Genomic DNA, 24,299 nt, shown 5'->3' on the forward strand with positions numbered 1-24,299 from the left:
GATTTATAAAACGGGGGTGCACGGTAAAGTCGATGAGTAACTTCCTGGACGGGGCTAGCCGATGACTGGCCGAGGGGGAGGCGGGCTCCTGTGCTCTCTTGAACAGTGGGAGGGTTGTCTGTGGATTCCCCCCCGCAGTAGAAGGGGGATGGTGTGAGCCGGGGAAGGGAGGATTCCAGGGCTGCAGACAGCGAAGAGGGATCAGCAGGTGAGGAGTGTGGTGGATTCCTTTATGATGATGGGGGGAGGAGGAGGGCTTGTCTGTGTGTGTGGATGGGGGTGTCCCCTGTGTGATGACATGGTGTCACCCTCACCTATATAATTATAATGATGGCCTCACATTACAGCTTCATACTCCATGCAGCATCCCTGTATGGCCTGCAGTGTGGGGCCCATTGGAGCTTCTGCTGCATCTTGTAGGGGACCAATCAGGTTCATTGTTGCCTCAGAAATCTAGTAAGGAAAGCCCTGGGGGCCCCATTCACACCTGAGCGCTCCTGGAATAGCGCAAAAAAAAAAAAAAGTGCCATAATGTGCGTCACGCTTTTGGCGGTGCAATTTATTATTATTATTTTTTTAAGGCCGCATTTACCCCGAGCAACGCAGAAACACATGAAAAATACAACAAAACGCGTGTTGCGCCATTTTTTTTTTTTTGCCACTTCCAGCCCCGGGCCAGTTCTACCATTTCACTCCTACGAAAAAATCACCTTTTTTTTGTTGTTGCTAGAAACCCCCAGATATTATTATTATTATTATTATTAATAATAAAAAAAAAAAAAAAAAAATGTGTGTGTGTGTATGTATATGTATATGTATATATATATATATATATATATATATATATATATATATATATATATATATATATATATATATATATATATATATATATATATATATATATATATATATAGTTTTTTTTTTTTTTTTTTTTTTTTTTTTTTTTTTAATCTTAATGTTTTGAATTTATTTTTTTAAGCAGAGACCCTAGAGAATAAAATGGTGATCATTGCAATTTGTTACACGGTATTTGCACAACAATTTTTTAAATGCAATGTTTTTAGGGAAAAAAAAATACAAAAAAAACATACTAAAAAACACTTTCATTAAGTCTGATGCCAAAAGAAAACAAAAAAAAAAAAAAAAACACAATATGTAACCCAATTTGTTGGCAAAATATAAAAGATGATGATCCGCCGAATAAATGGATGCTTAACATGTCACGCTTTAACCACTTCAGCTCCACAAAGTTTTACACACACTCCCCCCCCCCCCCCCCCTCTTCATGACCTGCCCATTTTTTGCCATACGGCTCTGTGTTATTTTAACTGGCAATTGCGCGGTCATGCGCCGCTGTGTCCAAATACAATTGATGTTGTCGTCGTCGCCCCCCCCCCCCCCCCCCCCGCAAATAGAGCTTTAGTTTGGTGGTATTTGATCACCTCTGCTTTTTTTTTTTTTTTTTGTGCTATAAACAAAAAAAAAAACAATATTTTGTACTTTTTGCTATGATGGATAACCCCAAAAAAAAACACATTTCTTCATCAGCTTATATATATATATATATATATATATATATATATATATATATATATATTTTTTTTTTTTTAATTTTCTATTTTTTACAAGTAATGGTGTATGTGTGTGTGTGTGTATATATATATATATATATATAAGTGTGTATACTTTTTTTTTTTTTGGGGATTGCGGCAGACAGATCGGACACTTTTGACACTATTTTGGGACCAGTGACATTTATACAGCGATCAGAGCTAAAAATAGCCACTGATTACTGTATAAATGTCACTGGCAGAGAAGGGGTTAACACCAGGGGGCGATCCACTGTGTTCCCTACGTGTGTTTCTAACTGGGGGGGGGGGAGTGACTGGGGGAGGAGACATTTTGATGTTCCTACTTACCCTGTTTCCCCCGAAAATAAGACCTAATGTGATTGTCGGTGATGGCTGCAATATACTTTCTTGGAAACGGGGTAGTATGAACACACAATCTGTCTCCACTCCCCCCAACAGAACTGGGATTTGTCTGTTTACACTGTTTACAGATTCTTGTTCCAGTGACAATATAAACAAACAGAGTTTTTTTTTTTCTTCTCCTGCGCTGGTGAAGGCGTTGTTGATATAAAATGGTAGCACGTTCAAAAGGAAAAGATTAATTAGAAGATGATCACGCGAGTGCCGCTGCCTAACCCGACCAGGGGTGGTCCGAAGAAAGCCAAGTGTAAGAAGGAGATGTAAGGTCTGTGATCTAACGCATAGATCATGGTGTTACCGTTTATTCTTATGCAAAAAAAGATGAATCCATACGAAAAAGTGTCTAAGTGTTCATAAAAACTAGGTTCCAAATGTACACGTTAAATTTAGGAATTAGACATGCCCATGCAAGGGCAAGTGCTAAAATTTGGATGACGCGTTTTGAGGGAAACCCTCTTCATCAGAGCCTTGTAGAACGGCAAGAAAGGTCTGCACAGTATTGTGGACTGACAAAAAGGGGAGTGGCTAGTTGGGAGGCGTGTCACATGCTGAGTGATGAGTTCTCCTAAGGTTGTCCACATCCCAGCGCTCTATATGTCATAGAGAGAAACGTGATTCATATGTTCCTTATGGGAATTCAGTGTGTGTCGGTCGGTTGTGCTGCATCCAGGTTTACAAGGAGGATGCAGCCTCCATGCATCTGTTTGAGAACAGGATGCAGTTGTTTCTGTAAGGGTTCTAGGTCGCTCCAATCAGAAAGTAGTCTTGTGTCACAATGAGGATATCAGCTGTCTCCATCTATGTGAGACATCAGCCATGGAAACCTGGATGCAGCACAACCGACAGATACACATTGAATTCCCATAAGGGACATTTGAATCACATCTCTCTATGACATATAGAGCGCTGGGATGTGGACAACCATATGACACACCTCCCAACTAGCCACTCCCCTTTTTGTCGGTCTACAATACTGTACAGACCTCTCTTGACTTTTTACAAGGCTCTGATGAAGAGGGCTTCCCTTGAAACGCGTCAGTAATTGTAGCACTTGCCCTAGCATGGGCATGTCTAATTCCTAATTTTAATGTGTACATTTGTAACCTAGTTTTTATGAACATGTAGATACTTTTTTTGCATATGAATAAACTGTAACACCCCGTTCTCTTTCTGTCAGGAGCAATTGGGGGCATCCGGTGGACATCGCGCCCTCCGGGCAGGCGCATCGGCTTCGGTGACACGCTGCGGGCATCTGCTATAGCGTCTTAAAGAGCCAACGTATAGCTATGGCGAGTTGCACAGCCGTGCCAACCTGCCGCAGGTATACTGTCAGCAACCGGTTAAACACATCCAATAAAAATGTATCTAATTTCTTCATCAATTTGGGCCAATACGTATTCTGATACATACTTTTGGTAAACAGAAATTTGGGATATATAGTATATGTATGTATGTATGTATATATATATATATATATATATATATATATATATATATATATATATATTATATAAATTTTTTTTTTTTCTCTTACAATTTATATTAGTTTTACTAGTAATGGCGGTGATCAGCAATTTTTAGCGGGACTGCGATATTGCAGCGGACAGATTGGACACTTTTTGGGAACCAGTGACGCCCATACAGAAATCAGTACTAAAAATATGCACTATCACTGTACTAATGACACTGCCAGGGAAGGGGCTAACATCAGGGGCGATCAAAGGGTTAACTGTGCCTGACCAGTGCTTGGTTACTACTTGTACTAGACAGAAACACAGGATCAATACCTTCCCTACTGACAGAACAGCAGTCTACCTTGTTAACATAAGCAGATCACTGGCGCTGGTTGCCAGCGGCACAGGTGTGTGTGTGTGCGCGCGCGCCAGACCCGGGAGTGCAGGGACATATATCTCTATCTGTAATATATTTTATCTAAGTCTCTATCATTATATCGCTTTAAACATTTATACAGGTTACCTGTTTAGAGTTAGAGGGGGGGGTGGTCTAGCTCTCAAATTATTGCTCTCGCTAGAACTTTTGTAGCGATACCTCACATGTTTGGTATGAACGCCTTTACATAAGTGGGCGCCGCCTACCTATGCATTCGCTTCTGTGTGCAAACACGAGTGGATAGGGGCGCTTTAATTGTATTTTTTTTTATTATTATTATTATTATTTCCCCAATTGTCTTTCAGGACAGCCACCTTAGAGAGACACTGGCTCCTCCCCTCTTAGGAAACACCGCCTTCATTTTCATGATTTAAGCCTCCTCCTCCCTTCATTCCTCAGTTATGGTGTTTCCTCCGGTGGGGAGACACCACTAAGGAACCTTAGCTGAATTCAGTTGGTGAGACTGAAGCTATCCGAGCGGAGCTCCGGCCCCACTTGGTTATCCGACCGTCTATCGGTCAGCCCTTGACAGTCGGATCAGCGGGGAGCTGAAGCGTTCGTACTGTCTATACACCCTAAACTTTCGCTTGGGAAAAGCAGGAAGTTTTACAGGGTCGTCCGTTCGTTCACCCGCGGGTGTTTTAACGGAACAGGCAGTCCGGTCGGCTGGGGAAGCTGAACTTTTGACTGACCTTTTTCTCTATACGCACTCCAATCTTCGCTTGGGGAAAGCAGGAAGTTTTTGGGGAGGTTCATCCCTGCGTTTCGCCCAGTGGGGCGCTGCAACGAGGACGTCCAAGGTCCCCCTGTGTATTCAGTCGGCTGGGAGCTAGAGGCCGGACCGGTTGGCGGGCGACGTCAATTCCGGTGGGGGCGGACCTCTTCGTTGGATCCGCGTCTTCCGGTTCCGGACGCGGCACGTGGAGGGGAACCTAGCGTTCGGCTGGTGCAGCCTCTCTTTCTACAGTTGCACAGGTAGCTGTCGGAGGCACGTTCGTACCACTCTTCCTCAACAGGAGAATGTCCGAAGCAGTGGCTTCAAGTGCTCCTGGAATTAACGGCACCAGCCACCCAAAGGTAATAGCCCTGGAGAGGGGTTCCCTTACCTTATAACCAGTAGCTCCACTGGTGTGTTTTCCCCCTAGGTGGTCGGGGGGAAGGGCAGTGCATCTGGGATCCAGGTGGAGATTGATCCTAGGAGGGGGCACTCCCGGTGGTCCTCTTAAGTAGTGCTGGTGTTTTTTCTTTTCTTTTTAAAGTTTATGCTGCTCTCTCTCTTTTACTTCGGTATCTCAGAAAGACTTAAGCAGCCCCCCCCTTGGTTCTTGGAGGAAGTGGCCTTCATGTGGAGCCTCTTTGGGGAATTCCTGGTTCAAGGCACTTTGTAAGGAGTGTATTAAAGGCCTGGATAGCTCAGTCCGTAGCTCTGTTTGGGTGCCATTAGAAAGCAGGCAGCAGAACAGGGTGTAGATCTGGCGTCTTCTGTGAAGGTTCCAATGCCCTCAGCTCCAGAGCACTCTTTTCACCAGCACAGCAGAGTGTTCCACCTAACCCAATGGTTGTTCCTCCCACAGGTTAGGGAGAATCCAGAGGGTTCCAGAGGGAAGTTGAGGAAGAAGTTGACAGGGCCGTCTCAGACTCCCAAGGGGAGACTGAGGGTGAGGACTTGGATGGGGAACCCAAAAGAACCTTACGGTATAAACTTCCCCTGGACGAGGTGGAAAGGCTCTTGAGAGCTGTCCAAATCACTTAGGAGGCACTGTCACCCCACGATCAGATGTACTAGGGCCTAGGGGGAGCGGGTGTTCCCGGGTCATGATGTCTTGATCAATGCCATCAAGGATGGCAGGATCCCGAAAGAAAACTTTTCTTTTCTGGTGCATTAAAGCAAAGGTTTCCTTGGGCGGAAGAGGAGGCTCTCATCTGGAATAAAATCCCCCAGGTTAGATGCGGCCTTTTCTCAGATGTCCAGGCATACTGACCTGTCCTTGGGGACATGGGGGTACTTTCAGACCCTATGGTTTGAAGATGCCTGGGTTTTACCATAAGGAAATCTCTAAGCCTGCCATAGCAGCCACAGTGGTGGCTCGTAGTACAAAGTATTGGCTTATCCAGATGAAGCAATGACGGCAGGGGAGTCTTTTCTATCCTCCTTTTCCCGTGCTGCTTAAGGAGTTGGCATACTCTGCGGATGCTTCGGCTCAATCCATTCGATTGTATGCAAGGTCCTCGGCTCTGACCAACTCAGCCTGGAGGGCCTTAAGGCTGTAGACATGGCAGAGGGACAGGGCGTCCAGATCAAAGCTCTGTGGAATTCTTCTTTAGAGGAGACCTGCTGTTTGGGCCAGGTCTTGAAGCAGTGCTATCGCACGGCTTATAAGAAAGAGGCCTTTCCCCTTAAGAAAAAATAGGGGGAGCAGTTTAAAAAGGGTCCTTCCTCCCCCAATGGGAGATGATCACCTCCAATCAGTTTGTGTTGGGGATCATCAAAGGAGGTTACCGTGTGGAGTTTTCAGAGCTTCCCCCTTTTGAGACTCCTTGTCACTGAGCTGACAAAATGTGCCTTTCTTTCCTCTTCAGGAGTTAGAGGAATAGGAAGTGGTAACAAAGGTCCCAGCAGGTTAAACAGGCAAGGCTTCTATTCTCTCATTTGTGGTTCGCAAGCCTTCGGAAAAGTTCAGGCTCATCCTGAACCTGAATCGTCTGGGTGTCTTGGTCACCTACAGAAGTTTTTGGTTGGTTTTAGTCACGGGGTGAGGGCACCTCTTCCACCAAAACTGTTTCAGGGCATCGATAGTAAGGATGCATACCTGCATATTTCCATCGCAGAGAGCCACCAGCGTTTCCTCAGGCTGGCAGTGATAACCTCTGTAGGGGTGCTACACCTTCAGTTTAAAGCACTCCCCTTTGGGCTATCCCCTTCTCCCTCGTATCTTCACCAAAGCGATGGTAGAGATTCTGTCCTTCCTGCGTCTCAGGGTAGTCTCTGTGATCGTGTATCTTGACGATCTTCTCCTGTTTGTCCCTTCTCTGGCGCAGTTGAACGGGGATCCACAGCTTACAAGGGACCTATTAGTGAGCTTGGGTTGGTCTCTGAACCTAGGGAAACTCATCTTAAACTCCTTCCCAAGGGGTCACCTTCCTGGGGTAGGTGCTGGGCTCAACAAAAAAAAAAAAAAAAAAAAAAAAGGGGGCTTCCCTCCTTGGAGAAAATCCAGAAGGTAGACAAAGCACTGTTGTTTCTCCAGAGCAACCGTCAGAACTCAGTGAAGAAGGTCAGGTTGAGCTTACTGACATCCACGCTCCTAGCTGTTCAGTGGACGGGGTTACGTTACCGTCCTCTGCAAACTATTCATCTTGAAGGTTTGGGACCACAGTAGGGGGTCTTAGGACTCTTTGGTTTCGGTTCTAACTCAGGTAAAGAAGCCAGGAGCGGTGGCGTGTGACAATGCGCGCCGTCTCCCAAAGGCGCAGGCTGCGGTTGGATTGCGTATGTCTATGAGTTCTAGTCCACCCTGTGCCAAATCACGAGGGTGTCCGTTGCTAGCTTTAGCACGGTGGCTCACGACTGATCACTGAATGGCAAAGGTCACAGCTGGCTGTCCTGTGCTGGCAGGGTAGCAGTGAATAGCCGACTTAGAGCATTGAGATAATACTACACAGCCCGTATTTTAAAGTCCCTTTGGTGGGAAAGGGGAGCATGTTTGTCACAAAGCCTAGAGTGGATTTGGCCAATATCCAAGGAGGAAGGAGTCAGAGACCCTCAAAATTGGAGGGAGTTGAGAGCAGTAGATCCGGTTCTCAGGACCCCTCAGAGAGTGCTCTGGGGACATTAGGTAGGAGTCAGGGAGGCAATCCCTTGGCAGTGGCTTACGTCAATAAGACGGGGGCTTTTGGAGCAGAGCCTTAGGGGCCTTAGCGAAAGCCACCCTCAGATGGGCCAAATGTTAAATTCCTGTCCTTCCAGTGATCCGGTGGAAAGGAGAGCAAATTCAGGTATTAGATTCCTCAGCAGGAGAATGCGGGGAGAGAGCAACCAGGTTCTCAAACAGGACGTTTTCGAAATGATCACCCGGTGGAGGGGGATTCCTTCGATAGACTTCTTTTGCCCCAAGGGAAAACGCGAAAGAAGCCATCTCCTGTTCTATGAGCAGGGGAGATGGGATGTCGGGAGCAGACGCACTAAGCACAGACTTAGGGTCTCTCTAGGTGCTATGCTTTCCCCCTTCCCGTCCTGATTCCCGTCCTGATTCCTGCAGAGTTAAGGAAGTTTCAGGTGGAGATTACCATCTCTTTCTAGTCGCACCTCATTGGCCCAGGAGGCCGTGGTTCTCCATTCTGAAGGGCCTGTCGGTGGAACTCCCCTGGTTTTTTTCCCGGTCTAGGAGTGTCTCCTTTCCCAGGGTCCAATCTGCTGTCCCCAGGTGGAACCTTGCAGCTTGGCTACTGAGGAATTACCGAACGGCAAAGGGGTCTCAGACTGTTTAGTAGCCACTCTTTTGAATTGCAGGTAAATGGAAGCTCAGACCATTTTCCTGAAGGTATAGAGGCGGTTCAATAGCTGGTGCTCAGAGAACTCCTTCAATGAGCACAGCTCGGGGGCTGTTCTAGAGATCCTGCAGTCAGGGGCAGATAAAAGGTTAGCCCTGAAACATTGGAGAGTCAGGTATCCGTTTCAATCGTATTTCTGGATAGACATCTAATGTCAGACCTTGGGATAGTAAGGTTCTTCAGAGCCTTAAGTAGGCGAAGACCAAGCCTTTGGTCGCCCCCCTTCCCAGTCGGGATCTTGCTTTAGTTTTACAGGTTCTCACAGGGGAACCTTTTGAGCCGTTAGAACCTTGCTCGTTAAAATTGATCACTCTCAAAACTGTATTTTTGGTGGCAATCACTACAGCAAGGAGAGTAAGTGAACTCGAAGCCCTTTCTATTAGGGCACCTTTTTTTTTTTTTTTTTTTTTTTTCAGGTTTTTTCCGGATCATTTGGTTTTTAAGATAGATCCGGCCTTTTTTTACCTAAGGTAGCCTCTAGTTTCCATAAGAATACAGGAGATTGTGCTACCTACTTTCTGTTCGAATCCAGTAAGAGAACAGGAACACATGTTTCACAGATTAGATGTTAAAAGATGTGTTCTTCATTATTTGGATTGCACAAAGTCAGTTCAGGAAATCTGATTCACTTTTTGTGTTGTTTTCTGGGGCTAGGAAGGGTTCCAAAGCCTCTAAACGTACGATAGCTAGATGGTTAAGGTTAGCCATTGGACAGGCTTACGTGACAGGGGGGTTAGATCCCCCAGTTGGGGTTAGAGCACACTCAGCCGGGGCAGTGGCAACTTCTCAGGCAGAGTGGGCTGGGGCATCTCCTGCACAGATCTGTAGTGCTGCAACGTGGTCCAGTGTTTCTACGTTTGTGAAACATTATAGACTGGATCTTCTGTCAGCCAAAGACCAAGCCTTTGGCCGTAAAGTACTGCAGGCAGTGGTCCCACCCTAAGGTAATGTACTCGCTTATCCTCTCTAAGGTGGCTGTCCTGAAAGACGATTGGGGAAAAATGGAATTACGTACCGGTAATGTCCTTTTCCAGGAGTCTTTCAGGACAGCACCGGTTCCCACCCAAGTTTTTTGCAGACCATCGTGAACTCATCACATGAGACCGTCAGGTAAGACTAAAGGTTTGTTTGTTTGACGTGTTCTTGTGTCTCCCCAGTTGGCCGGAGGTACTCTGGAAGAACTGAGGAATGAAGGGAGGAGGAGGCTTAAATCCTGAAAATGAAGGCGGTGTTTCCTAAGAGGGGAGGAGCCAGTGTCTCTCTAAGGTGGCTGTCCTGAAAGACTCCTGGAAAAGGACATTACCGGTACGTAATTCCATTTTTTTAAATTTTTTTTTTTTTTTAGAATTATTTTTTTACACTGTGTGCCTATTATTATTATTATTATTATTATTATTATTATTATTATTATTATTATTATTATTATTATTATTATTTTTTTTTTTTTTTCTTTTATCACTTTTTTTTTTAATTTCTATTACAAGAAATGTAAACATCCCTTGTAATAGGAATAAAGCATGACCGGTCCTCTTTATGGAGAGATGCAGGATCAATTAAGACAGCAGATATCTCCCGTACCCTGGAAAGCATGAGATCAACAAAAAAAAAAAATCAGATCTCAGACTTTCCAGGGATAAAAAACTGTCCAGTGTTTACATCTGCCAGAGCCGGAAGTGATGTCAAGAAGTTGCTTCCGACCTCCCAAGGTCATAGAGATGGCCAGGGACCATCTGGTTTACAGACAGCTCTATAGTAATCTGGCTCCGATCGCACGGGAGAGGCACTGAAGGGAGGGGGGGGAGTGTTCCGCGTCCCCTCCCATTGCCTGTAAAAGCGATTCGGTGGCTAAAAAGCCCCTAGGATGGCTTTTACGAGGGGATTGTTGGGGAAAACAAAGATATGTGAATGATGCCTATAGCTGCACCTATCATCATGGTATCACTTCTACCTAAGGATGTCATCTGATGTCCTACGAGCAGGAAGTGGTTAAAAAAAAATCAATTGAACCCAAAAACAAACATTTTGTATTGAAGCTTACCAATAAAGATGTGATGGCTGCATTAGTTTTCTTTTTTTTTTAGGTTTTCTTGCTTTTCATTTTTATCTGGTAATCCAGCCAGCAAGTCTGTTGTTTTTTCAAAAGCTCTAGCTCTTCAGCAGAATATATCATTTTACATCAGTGGTTCTCAACTCCTGTCCTCAGGACCCACTAACAGGCCAGGTTTGCAAGATGACTGCAATACATCACAGGTGATATAATTTGCTGCTCAGTGATTGCCGTATTCTAGTCTGCATCTCCCCAAAGTAATACTTAAAATCTGGCCTGTTAGTGGGTCCCAAGGACAGGAGGTGAGAACCACTGCTTTACATGGATGAGACCAACCATACACCACTGCCAGGGGGGTGCTTACAGTGATCAGCTTTTATTTGTTCAGGGGTCTCAATCTGGTGGCCCTCCAGCTGTTGTAAAACTACAAGTCCCATCATGCCTCTGCCTGTGGGAGTCATGCTTGTAACTGTCATCCTTGCAATGCCCCATGGGACTTGTAGTTTCGTAACAGCTGTAGGACTGCCAGTTTGAGACCCCTGATTGTAAACCCTATATCCTAAAACAAAAATAACAAAAAAACTACTGTAACTAATTATAAAGTGTGAGCTGGAGTTTGTCTTCAATTTGTTAGTATATCTAAACCTGCTTACAAACATACATTTAACGCTCCCCTCCCCCCCAGACTGAGAATGATGCTGTTTAAAGATGCCCTCTGTGCTCCTTCCTCCAGAGTGGAGGCTCACTAATAAGGGAGGTGTGTTACTGGCCAGATCACCAGGGGAAAAAAAAAAAACTAAGAAAAGTAAAAAAAATGCAGCCAGCACATCAAATAGTTGGTAAGCTGCAAAAGTTCTGGCGCACAGAAGGGTGTATGTTGCAATCAAAGGTAGGCTCTAAGCGTTTTTTTTTTTTAACCAAAAAAAAAAAAAAAAAGGGGGGGGCGAGTAATCTCAGTTCATGAATTAAAATGTCAACTGGAATATAAATTAAGTAACAGCGGCAGCCATCCTAAAGCCTCGTACACACGAAACCTATCGTACTTACCTCCCACTGTGCAGCTCGTTTTGCTCAGAGTGGCCCCGAACATCTTTTTGGGGTCCCCCAGCGGCTCCTCCCCACATAAGATCTCCCCCTAGGAGAAGCGCTTTGCCGGGGGTGTTACCTTGCGGGCACGCTCCCGAGTTCAACATTTGCGCTTATGGACACAGAATGCCGAACTCGGCCCCGCCCCATGGTGCCTGCGTCATTGGATTTGATTAACGGCAGTGGGAGCCAATGCCTGCGCTGCTATCAATCTATCCAATCAGGAGCCCATGGGGAAGATGCCGGCGCGCCCTGCCGACTGAATGAAGGGGTTCAGGTATGCAAAAACGGTGGGGGGCTGGTGACCTGGGGGTCCCCAATGAATTGCCTTAATTTGCATAAGCAGCGTGGTATACAGGCAGGTGACCACAGACACATGTCTGAGTTGCAAGCTCTGGTGTTGGAGATGGACGATTAATAGTTAAAAAAAATTGTGATCTTGATTCATCCCCCTCACGATTCATGTAAACACTCCGGGGCGGTTCTGCTCACACGGGCTTTCCAATCAGGTACGCCAATTTTCCAAGCAGACCTGATCGGATTCTCCATTCACTCCTATGGGGCAGCAGATGTCAGTGGTGACATATGCGCTGACACATGCCGCTATCCGATCCGATCCTGTCCGTGAAATCCAGACGGATGAAGACCCTATTTTCCAACCATCGATCGGATCAGATGAAAACGGACAGGTGGTTCGTCTGATCTCCCCATAGAGGAGAGCGGGGCTCTGACAGGTCTGTGTCTGCACAGTGAGGGGAGACGGACCTGTCATCCACCAGCTCAGCGGGGGATCAGCGGATCGATCCCCTGCTGAGCAAAGCGGACTACCTGTGTGAAAGGAGCCTTGGGCACAAAGGGGTTAAAACAAGTTCAGGGTGGTTTTTTTTTTTTTTTCCCTCAAGGATTATACTTACCCAGGTGGATGAAAGATCGCCCCCCGACCGACTCTAAGACTGAGAACCGAGCAATCAAACACCACTGATTGCTCCGTTCTTAGCCCTTGTACACACAGTCAGAGAATCCGTTGAAATGTGTCCTATCGGACCGCGTCGTCAGATAATCCGACTGTGTGTGGTCTGCATCGGACTGATTCCGTCGGACCCAATTTTCCAACATGTTGGAAATATTTCCTGACCACCTGGTCCGATCGGACATACTCCGATCATGTGTAGAGAATTTTGAGCGGACCAAGTGCCACGCATGCTCAGATCAAATTCCTACATCAAAGCTATTGGCTACTAGCCTGAACGTAGTCCCATCGTAACGAAATTACGTCGTCATGTTATGAAAGATCGGATTTTTCGACAACAACTTAGTCTGACCGTGTGCATGCAACAGTTTTGGACAAGATCCGATGGATTTGGTTGTCAATCTCTGACCGTGTGTACAGGGTCTAAGAGCACTGTGAGCAGAGAGCTGGTGACTTTCGGATGAAACCGGGTCACAGAAGTGCAAAGAAAGAACTGACAAGCTTTTTTACTTCTTTAAGATGGCGTCTGAGCTCCCAGGATGCACTGAACGGAAATGGAACAAGGCTGTGTCCTCTTCCATTTATACAGATTTGATTGGATATTAGCCATTCCATTTATTTGCATTTTTAAGCAAGAGCATTTTTTTTTATTTTTTATTTTTGGTTGATACTTTTATCACCTAAAATTTGTTCAACAACTAAAAAAAAAAGCAGATGTAAACTGAGCTGAAGTGAAGAAGGCTGCCGATGTAACCTGAATCTGTATTCATCTGTCCTTTTCATCAGCAAAAAACTTCCTGAACTGATGCAGCCCCGTTTTTAGTTCTGAGCTTTGTCCATTTCCGTGTCTAACCATTTCCATAAAAGGCCTGTTCTGGCACTCCTCCTCCCTCCTCCTTTTTCTTTTTCTTTTTCTGGGATCGCCTAAAAGTGGATACATTTGGGGACAGTCTGACAGATTGGGGTAGGGAATTCCAGAGGATGGGCGAGGCTCTGTAGATGTCCCGGAGGCGGATATGGGAGGAGGTGATGAGGGAGCAGGAGGTCTTGGGAGGAATGAAGAGGGCGGTTAGGTTGTGGATGGCTTGGAAACTTAATGTTCGTGTTTTGAATTTAATCCGTTGGGCAAGTGGCAGCCAATGGAAGGATTGGCAGAGAGGGGTATAGCAGACACTGAGCAGTTTGTAAGGTGGATGAGTCTGGCAGCAGCATTCATGATGGACTATTTAAAGGTGCAATGAGAAGGGAGTTGCAGTAGTCAAGGCGAGAGATGACCGGGAGTGAATCGGGAGCTTTGTGGTTTCCTTGGTTAGAAAGGGACGTGGCTTGGAGATGTTGGGGAGGTTGTTTCTGATGGGCCATGATGGTGAAACAATGATGAAAGTTTGGACAATTCTAACATTCTATCTGTTTCCTTTGTATAGGGCAGAATGAGTGACGATAATCAGAACCCGGCCGCTGTCCCCACCCTTTTGCCGGATGTGCAGGGGGATGGACGCTGGATGTCTATGGTGAGTTGGGCATGTTGTTTGTTTGATTTCAGTTTGCTAAAGCTGGAAATATGCTGTTAGGGGTTTTTTTGTTTTGTTTTTTAGCCAGCGGACTGAACAAAAACCCAACTGATTTCTCCATTCACATACATAAGGCAGATGGGGGAATCCCTCCCGCCAGCACCTGCCACTGTCAGAATGCACTAATTAGTGGCTGTAGCCGATTGGCTAATCAGTAACAAATTTCCAACATATGCTTTCAACAAAACTCCACTAAATCCAGGGGTAGGCAACCTGGGGCCCTCTAGCTGTTGTAGAAGTACAAGTCCCCTCATGCGTCTGGGAATAATTGTAACTGCAATGCCTCATGGGAAATTTTGTTCCACAACAGCTGGAGGGCCCCAGGTTGCCTACCCCTGCACTAAACAGTCCTCTTCTGTTGAGCAGGGGAGTGCACACACACTGACCTTGAGTCCCGGGTCACACTAATACGGTGCAAATTTGCTGCAGATTCCACACTGCATCCAAATTGCACCGCCTTTATGCAGGTGTGTATGATATGTTAATGACGCTCCAAAATCAGTTTGGAAAAAACGCAGTCCAATTCTGGCACGGCCAAAAAAGGTCCTGCACATTTTTGGTTTATATTCTCTGCGATTTGAGCCATACAGAATAATGGCTCAAATTGCATTGCTAAAGAATTGCATGTGAATGCGGTGCGATTCCTGTTCAAAATTGCATGTGGTTCCTGCACTGCATAGTGTCAATTGCCACTCACACCTATATGGCCAAAATTATTTGGCTTCAAATGATTGCATTCAGGTGTTTCCAGTGAAGAGTAATGTTTTATGCTACAGCATACAAAGACATTAAAGTGGTTGTAAACCCTTACAACCAACTTTGACCTACAGGTAAGCCTAGATTAAGGCTTACCTGTAGGTCCAAGAAATATCTCCTAAACCTACACAGTTTAGGAGATATTTGCCGAAAGACGGGCACCGCTGTCTACGACGCAGGCACACTGAGTCAACAGTCAGCGAAATGCCGCAGGTGGCGGCTCCTGTGCGCAGTGCAGTGCGAATCACATCCGGTTCTCGTACACCGCAGCAGTGTGAACCCAGCCTTAGTAGTTCTCCCCCAAAGTATAGGAAAATGTGGGGAAAAGAGGTTTTAAAGCTCTATGTGCTTGCTCAAATGAAGAATATACAGTATTGTATAATGTACCTGACTGTAAATAAAGGAAACTTTTATTTTTGGGGAAAAAAAGATGCATTTACACGCCCGCTTCCCCCTTTTTTAATGGGTCTTTGTTGTTTTACATGTCTTACAGCACAATCACTTTGTGTCGAGCAGCAAAGACAAGGAGCCCGAGGTCGTGTTCATAGGAGATTCTAATGTTCAGCTGATGCATCAGTTTGAGGTAAAAGTGTATGTCAAAGCCAGAACAGTTTCCATCCTATGGATGGAATGAGGAAGGTGCAAAGCCTTGCGTTTTTACTGCTATCCTGGGCTCCAGTTAAAAAACAAAAAAACAAAAAACATATTCTTGCTTCCTGTCCTGCTGGTTTTACCAGGTGGGAGGGTGAGGGAAAATCTGCAACAGAGTGAAAGAAATACAAATCTTAAACAAGGAATGGAGTTCCATACATTAAACTTTAAGTGATTCTAAAGTCAGAAGGTTTTTTTTTTTTTTTGTTTTTTTTTTGTTTTTTTATTACATAAGTCAAGTTCCTCCACACCAAAGTCGCTCATCCATGTCTTAATGGATCTTGCTTTTGTGCACTGGTCCAAATCATTTGGTGGAGGGGGGATTATGGTGTGGGGTTGCTTTTCAGGGGTTGGGCTTGGCCCCTTAGTTCCAGTGATGGGAACTCTTAAGACGTCAGCATACCAAGACATTTTGGACAATTTCATGCTCCCAACTTTGTGGGAACAGTTTGGGGATGGCCCCTTCCTGTACCTAACATGACTGCACACCAGTGCACAAAGCAAGGTCCATAAAGGCATGGATGAGCCAGTTTGGGGTGGAGGAACTTGACTGGCCTTCACAGAGTCCTGACCTCGACCGGATAGAACACCTTTGGGATAAATTGGAGAGGAGACTGAGAGCCAGGCCTTCTCATCAGTATCTGACGTCACAAATGCGCTTCTGGAAGATTGGTCAAACATTCCCATAGACACACTCCTAAACCTTGTGGACAGCCTTCCCAGAAGAGTTGAAGCTGTTATAGCTGCAGTGGGTGGGCCAACTCAATATTGAACCCTACGGACTAAGACTGGGATGCCATTAAACGTTGTGTGCGTGTAAATGCAGGCATCCCAATATGTTTGGTAATTGTGTGTGTGTGTGTGTGTGTGGCATGTGGGCGTTTAAAGTACAACCAACCTGTCGGGTTGCATGTATGGCCGGTGATGTGTTGAATAGTGTCTGCCCTGTACTGTGCTTGCACAGTACAGGGCGGACAAGGAGATTCCGAAAGTCTCCAAAGATGAACGGCATCTGCACAGTGAGTCCAGGTCCAAGCCCCACCATCCAAGTGGACATAGAGCTAGAATAAAAAATAGCCGAGCGAATCGAGGCCGTGGCCGAAGAGTGGCGAGTGAAGCGAGCCCGCGAGGGGCCCTGTTGCTATGCGCTACCGATATGTCCACTTGGATGATGGGGCTTGCACCTGGACTCAGTGTACAGACGCCATTCTTCTTCTGAGACCTTCGGAGTCTCCTTCTCTATGCTACGCCTGCGCAATACGGGGCAGACACTATCCGATTTGCCGGACAGTTTTTGACAGAACACCGTCATTAGACAGGAATTAAAGGGAAATCTGCCTAATTTGGACTCAAGATAGCTAAAAAAAATACCTAGGGTTGCACCGATACTTTTTTTTTTTTTTTTTTTACTTGTGACTAGAAGTACTGATACTTGGTACACAAATACTCCCTGATACCGAGTACTGATACCTATGTGGTGCGATGGGCTCAAATCATACTGCAAAGAACTGCATGCAATTCCTGTCCGGATCACATGTGGTTTGCTGCACCACTCCTGTGTGAAACCAGACTGAAGACCCTATGACAAGCCTGGGTTCACACAGGGGTGGTGCGGGAAACCGCATGTGATACGGTTTTAGGTATTGCAGCATTTGTACAAGTACTCATGCAAATGCTTAGCATCGGCACTGATACCGGTATTGGTGCAACCATACAAATAACCTTTCCTTACTTCAAAGTAAATGTATAAAAGTTTTGCCTTTAGGAGAGCGACAACATTGCTCAGAGTCTGCAGTTCCTTACATATTTAGCTTACTACCTGCTAACTAGTAAAATACCATATTTTTTGGAGTATAAGATGACCTTTTACACTTAAAAAAAAGCTGGCCAAAAAGCAGGGGTCGCCTTATATGCCGGGGTCAGCTACTCAGATGCCTGCTGGATGTGTGGTTATACTGTGTGTAGCTTCGGCCGATCCCAGTGAGGGATGTATTCAAATGAATACAGAGCCTGCCGGGATTGGAGTAACAACCTCTGCCAATCTGAGTAAGCTACATACAGTAGCCTGCTCGGATTGGCTTTGAGAGTCAGAGAGGCGCGGGCTGATGTTACAGCCTATGCCAATTCAAACAGGCTTTGTATTCATGAATAAAATGCATCGCTCGCCCTGATTGGCTCCAGCAAGAAGGAAGCAGGATATGCCTCGGGAAGGGGCGGGTCGTCTTATACGGTGAGTACAGGCGAAAAATCTTAAAAACCTGTAAGATTAGGGGGTTATCTTATACACCGGGAAATACGGAACACAAGTCTGTTGGTTGGTTTATATTTCTTATCCTTTTGGAAGCTCCTTTACGCACTTTCCCTCACCTGTGCATCAGCTCACATGGCAAGGATTTATTTATTTAGTTTTTTTTCGCCAGGTTTGGAGGGATCTCTTCTCCCCTATGCACGCCTTGAACTTTGGAGGATTGGGTGAGGGCACCCAGCATGTATTATGGAGAATGGAGAACGGGGAACTGAAACACATCAAACCAAAGGTGGGTCTTAGATTTGTGAGACACAAATGTGCTCAAAAAGTGTCCCATATTAGGAGCTTGTATAGACGGGCTTTGTTTTTCTGCACTGTGCTTTAACCTCCCTGGCAGTAATCCCGAGTGTGGCTCGGGTTGGGATTTTACTAACAGGAGCGGTAACCCCGAGCCAGACTTGGGATTGCATCGCTGGATGCAGGGAGGACACAGGGAGAGTTACTTACCTTGTCCCCCTGGATCCAGCGATGTCCTCCGCGCTGTGTGAGCGAGCTGTCCTGCGCTCGATTCACAGTGCCGAATGCCGCAGAGCTCCGTTCGCTGCGACGTTACGGCGCACAGGAGCGGAGAACGGCGGCAAATTCAAAAAAGTAAAAAGACACAAAACACACACAGTACTGCAATCTTACAGATTACAGTACTGTATTAAAAATTACACACCCCCTTTGTCCCTAGTGGTCTGTGCAATGCCCTGCATACACTTTTATATTATAAATACTGTTTTTTTTTTTTTTTCTGCCTGAAATTTGGAGATTGTCCATAGCAACCAAAAAGTGTCCCTTTTTCAGTGTTTTAGGATTTGATTACATTATTGAATAATTTGTATTATTATTTATTATATTATAAACTTTATCATACCCGGGATGTCTGCTAGACTCTGGTTTGAACAGATTTAAGAGAGTTATTCCTAAGAATTACAGGACTACAATATAAAACGCCAGATTTCCATGCAAAATAATTGTACCGCTTTCAGCACCTAAAACCAGAAGGAATCATACCGCCAGGGAGGTTAATGAAAGATCTACAGATTTCTTTTTATTACAAATGTGCATTATGGATGATGATTCTGAGGCTGTGTTTGACCTGCTTTGTGCTTCTTTGAATGCACCGGGTCACTTTTTGAGGTCTGCACACATGGCAAAAGAAAGTGGGTGAAACCCAGCCCCTGCACCCAAATGTGAATGTGATTTAATTGGTGCTACATTCTAGTGCAAAGCTTATCTAAAAGTGCTGCCGTATAGAGGGCACGGGGGATTACAGAAAATTCTATTACAATGTTGGTAATATAGAAGGCAGATGCACTCCAAATTAAAAGCCATGGGAAAAGATTGAGGCCGAGTTCACACCTAATATGAACATGGCTCACAGCAGGGGTCCAGTGCATCCCTGTTCTCCATTTCAGGGACGAATCGGGCATGATTTTTTATTTTTTTTTTGTCTGAACTTCGGACCTGAAACGCAGCCAAAGATGCACAAGTCCCCTGTACAATTATCTCTCTGTGGCTGCCAAGTAGGCTTCATTGAGAGCCAGTCACACTCTCTTGTCATGTGAATTGGTTGCTGAGAAAACTGCATCCAATTCACATCAGTGTGAACCCAGCCTTAAATGAGAAGTCCAGCCTGAGCTTGTTTGGTTGGGCTTCTTCTCCTATGGGTCACAAGAGTGCAATTCGTTTTGCACTCCTGTGACCCGTTTTCAGCAGAGAATGGTCTGAAGTCTGCTCTCTGCTGACGTCACAGGAATCAGTCCAGGCACCGCATCATCCCGACAGTAAAGTCTGGATTAGCCAGGTGCCTGGTCTGATTCCCTTCTCAGCAAGCCGCTGAGAGCCTGAGACGGCCGCTCCCCCACCTCTCCACAGCCAGCTCAGGGCTCCAGTGAATGCGGAGGGGGGGGGCAGAGCAGAGAGCTGCTGACTGATTAGTCAGCAGCTCTCTGCCCAGGGAGCTGTGAGAACAGAGCGATCGGCGATGTTTGATCTCTCGGCTCTCAGTGCAGGGGGACAGGACCGATGCTGCATCCATCTAGGTAAGTATAAAATGGGGAAATAAAAACAAAAAAAACCTTTTACTTCTCTTTTAATGAACAGACCACCTGATCTCTGCCTGTAAGACTGGGTTCACATATATGTGAATATAATGCATTTTTAACCGCATCCAATTCACATAACACGTGAATGTGACTGGCTTTTACTGGAGTCGGTTCACACATGTCTGGGAAGGTCACGGTGAGGTTTTGAAAAGTGTCCTGTGTGTTTTTGGTTCAGGTTCAAATTCGGGCAAAAATTTGCACCTGACCCGGTGAACAAACACTGCAAACCGCAGCCTGACGTGTGTGAACCCAGCCTAACACGTTTCACTTGTTTGTTGGACCATTCATCAAATTTTTAACTATGGCTTTTAATTTGGAGTGCAGCTACCTTCTTTACTTTGAAGTTTGAGGTGAACGAATTACTGTGGAATCAGATCCTGCTGTAGATACTTATAAATGTACACCCCATACTGGATAGTATCATTTTTTTTATTTATTTTTTTTGTAGCTAAAGGCAAGATGCATTCTGAGTGATGTAAATGTACATTTATTTGTGTTCTTTGATTTTTAACAGATTATTGTGCTTTGGGTGGGCACATTCAACCAGGGAAACACTGCAGAGCAGATTTCAGGGGGTATTCAAGCCATTGTCCGATGCATGCAGCAGAGGCAGCCTCAAGCTAAGGTCGTGGTGCTGGTAAGTGTCGGAGAACTACCTCCTCCCTGAAATGTTGCAGATTATGACAAGTCGGCATGTGACAATTTGGAGTGGATCACAAAAGTCGTCAGGATATGGTGTAGAACAGCGGTTGCACTAGAGAAAACTGCGTATTTGGCACCCTAAAATATGGTGTCTCTGCCCGACACCCATCATAAGATCATGGGGTTTGACAGCCCGGCTTATATGGAGCTTCTATTGTAGAAGGCAAGGCTGTCCTATTTCAGACCTGCTCAGTTTTTTTTTTTTTTCCCCCCCACTAATTGTTTCACAACTTGGGCTCATTGCTAACATTTCTGAAAATGCTACTTGTCTGGCTACAATACTTCTGAGCCACAGACCGTGTATGTGGAAGACAAAAGTCTAAAAAGTCAGGTAAACTTTTACCGTTAGAACAGGCTTCCCTTGCAGTGGACCTTGGAGGCTGCAGTACTCTATACCAGTTTGCTAGTGACAGATCTGTTTATGCCCTGCAAACACTGGGCGTGTAGCCCTGACGTTTGTTTAGCCACGGGCAGAGAGAACAAGTGTGCCTTCCAGCCCTGCTGCCGGGCAGCCTGTCCAACTTCATTAGAATCTGACATTTGCTGTGGCTAGGCACTGCACCTAGCTGTACTTGCATTTTTAGTGCAGTATGTGCCCAGGGTACTTTGTGGTACCGAAGTACCACTGAGTGCATTTTCCAACTGCAGCAGCTGCCATCCTACCAATAGCTACCACTACCTCAGTACTCCTCTCCTGCCAAGCACTCTGCCTCAGTACTCCTCTCAAGAGCCCTCAGTCCAGCAGTCAGCTGACTGTTGGGAGGGTTTGTGCAAATATCAAAATGCCTTATTGGGTGAATGTCAGCTTTTAGAAAAGTGAGTGTTTTTGCAGGCTATATTTGCATGTAGGCTGCCCTAGGTAATTCCCACACGTGATGCTGAGCCTGCATCATGGATAGAATAAAAAAATGTAAAGCTTAAAGCAAATCTTTACCCACAACAGTTTGTTAATTTAATATTCTTTTAACAAAAGAACATGCATGCCACAATAATAATTATGCTACCAAAATGTGTGTGTTGTAGCATTGCTCCTGTTTCTTCTTGCTGGAGGCCACCATTTTGTTGAAGTCCAGAGCAGTCACTTCCTTAGTGAAAATTCTCCTCCTCTCCTTTTAGTTTTAAAGTGTTACTAAACCCACAACAGTAAAATCGCCCCCCTCGTTCAACAGATCCCTTGCTCAGTGGTAACGCCCAGCTCTGCCCGTGCCCCGCTCAGTGGCAGCACTCAGCCACTTCAAAAATATCTACATGTGAAGCGGAAGTGACTACTGATGACGTCTTTATGGTTTGCTTGTTGGTATCCCAGTGCATCCTGGGATATCTCATACCTTGAATACCTCCAAAACAAAGCGTAGCTAGGCCTCAATAAAAGCCCCTCAAAGGCATCGGGTGCTTTTGTCTAAGCCCTTGTACACACGGTCGGAGATTCCGACAACCAAATCCCTTGGATTTTGTCCGAAACTGTTGCATACACACGGTCGGACAAAGTTGTCGGAAAATCTGACGTGATGACGTTATTTCGTTACGACGGGACTACGTTCACGCTAGTAGCCAATAGCTTTGATGTAGGAATTTGATCTGAGCATGCGTGGCACTTTGACTGATCGGAATTCTCTACACATGATCGGACAAGGTCCGATCGAAGCATTTTGTCGGAAAATTTTTAGCTACAAGTTGGAAAACTTGGTCCGTCGGATACTCCGACGGAAACAGTGCGATTGTAGACCACACACAGTCGGATTATCCGACAAAACGGTCCGATCGGACACATTCCGTCGGAATCTCCAACCATGTGTACAAGGGCTTAGACTTCTATGGAGGCTTTGGAGAGGCTTTGAAGCACCAAGAAAGCAACATGGGGTATCATTTATGAGGCAAAGCATGTGAACAGGACTTTAGTAAGCTAACCATTTTATTTAGTAACAGGTGCTTTGGCATTGAGAGCTTTAAAAAGAGTGTCCAATGCCATGTTTTGAAGCAAGTGTAAATGATCCCTAAAGGTGACATGTACTACATACTGCTGGCTTGTGATTGGCCCGCATGGGATGGGTTCTGGGATGATTAAGTCGTTTTTAGAAAGCGGTGAGGGTAAAGAAGAGGGGGCTCCTCAAGTTGAAAACTGGAGGGGCAACAATACTGGTTATATATAGATAGGAAAAAAAACACGTTCCATTCCTTTAGACATAAGTAAAATGGGAGCTTGGTTTGGGCTGTAATATTTTACTGAACCATTTTTCTTGTTTTTCGCAGAGTTTGCTGCCACGAGGGAAAAACCCGAACCCCTTACGGGACAGGAACAAGCAGGTGAATGAGCTGCTAGCAGAAGCCATGCCCTCCATGCCCAACGCCATGCTCTTTGATCTGGATCCTGGGTTTGTGCATTCCGATGGCACTATCAGTCACAACGACATGTATGATTACCTCCACCTGAGCCGCCAGGGATACGCTCGCATCTGTCAGCCTCTGCACAAAAAACTGCTGCAGCTGCTAGAGGGCAGAAAGGTGCCAGCTCAACAATAGTGAACCAAATAGTTATCTAGAAAGAATTGGGAATAACCTGGAAAAATAATGCCAGAGGAGGGCGAGACTGGTTCTCTTAAAAGGCTTCCCTCTTAAAACTTCTCCAAAGATAAGGTTGAAGGGAATATGGTAGTAAATCCTGCCTGGGTAAGAGCAGTGCAATAACTTTATCATTCCACCAGGGGGTGCTGTCTTCCCAAGTTAACACTTAATATCCACTGCCTCTGGGGAGGACGGGAGACGCTTCTTCCTAGCCCCGCAAACACTTGCTGATCCCTAACCAGCTGCAGCTTTATTTTCAGCCTGTTTTTTTTTTTTTTTTTTCCTTTGCAAAAGGTGCAAGCTGTTTGTTGAAACAGGTGCAAGTTTTTCTTTGACAGAGCACTCCTCCAAACTGTTTCAGCATTGGCTCCTACCTGGCCGAGGGTCGTTAAGGAGCAGTCTGCACTTGTTTTAATAAACGACTTGAATGCAAGCAGCTAGCTGGTTGGAGACCATTTGTTTAGTACTACACTTCCTTTTTGTTTTTATGTTCTTTTGTACAGTTAATCCTATTTGATTTTGTATATTACAGTGAGAGTTAATGTTTGTTTGTTTTTTTTTTTTTTTGTTCTGGACCCCGATATGACCTTTTGTGTACACCGCAAGTGTGATTCCACTATACCTGGAAGGCTTGTCACCAAATCACATAATAAATGTGTTGTGACTCTCACTTTTTTTATTTTTATTTTTTTTCTGTGATTTGTACAATTTGAGAGCAGAGATTTGAAGCAGAGTAATTCACCAAAGTTGAAGCCCAAACTGGATAGTGATGAAGAGCTGTATACGTCTATATACACATGGGTGGAAGGCAGTGTTAATTTTTACATGTATTTACGCTTAATGGGTTTAGATAATGCATTCAAATTTATGTCTTTAGAGCTGCCAAACATTATATACTCTTGGAGTAAAAAAATCTAATATCCTGTTTATTATTTATGGTATTAGGGTTTGAACATGCACTACAGACACAGATTTAGTCGTTTGTGATATAAAATTAGCCTTTTGACTAAAATGTTGCTTTAGCCGCATTTTAGTAAACTGAATTGTTTTAGTAGACTAAAATAATTATTTATTTAAATGACTAAAGTATTTTAGTCTCCAAAATTAACTGGTGAAAG

At 45.1% G+C, this 24,299-nt stretch overlaps 1 protein-coding gene across 1 annotated transcript; it reads left to right on the forward strand.

The window, feature by feature from the left end:
* Positions 1–43: 43 nt before the first annotated feature.
* Positions 44–23,851, forward strand: PAFAH1B3 (platelet activating factor acetylhydrolase 1b catalytic subunit 3). Its single transcript, XM_077456623.1, has 6 exons — positions 44–208; positions 13,963–14,049; positions 15,359–15,448; positions 17,937–18,053; positions 20,432–20,554; positions 22,870–23,851. The coding sequence occupies exons 2-6, from the start codon at positions 13,969–13,971 to the stop codon at positions 23,137–23,139; spliced, it is 681 nt and encodes a 226-aa protein (XP_077312749.1). The 5' UTR covers positions 44–208; positions 13,963–13,968; the 3' UTR covers positions 23,140–23,851.
* Positions 23,852–24,299: the final 448 nt, after the last annotated feature.

The sequence above is a fragment of the Lithobates pipiens genome, unplaced genomic scaffold, assembly GCF_037356315.1.
Source record: "Lithobates pipiens isolate NorthernLeopardFrog02 unplaced genomic scaffold, aLitPip1_a1.2 Scaffold_27, whole genome shotgun sequence".
NCBI classification, from domain to species: domain Eukaryota; kingdom Metazoa; phylum Chordata; class Amphibia; order Anura; family Ranidae; genus Lithobates; species Lithobates pipiens.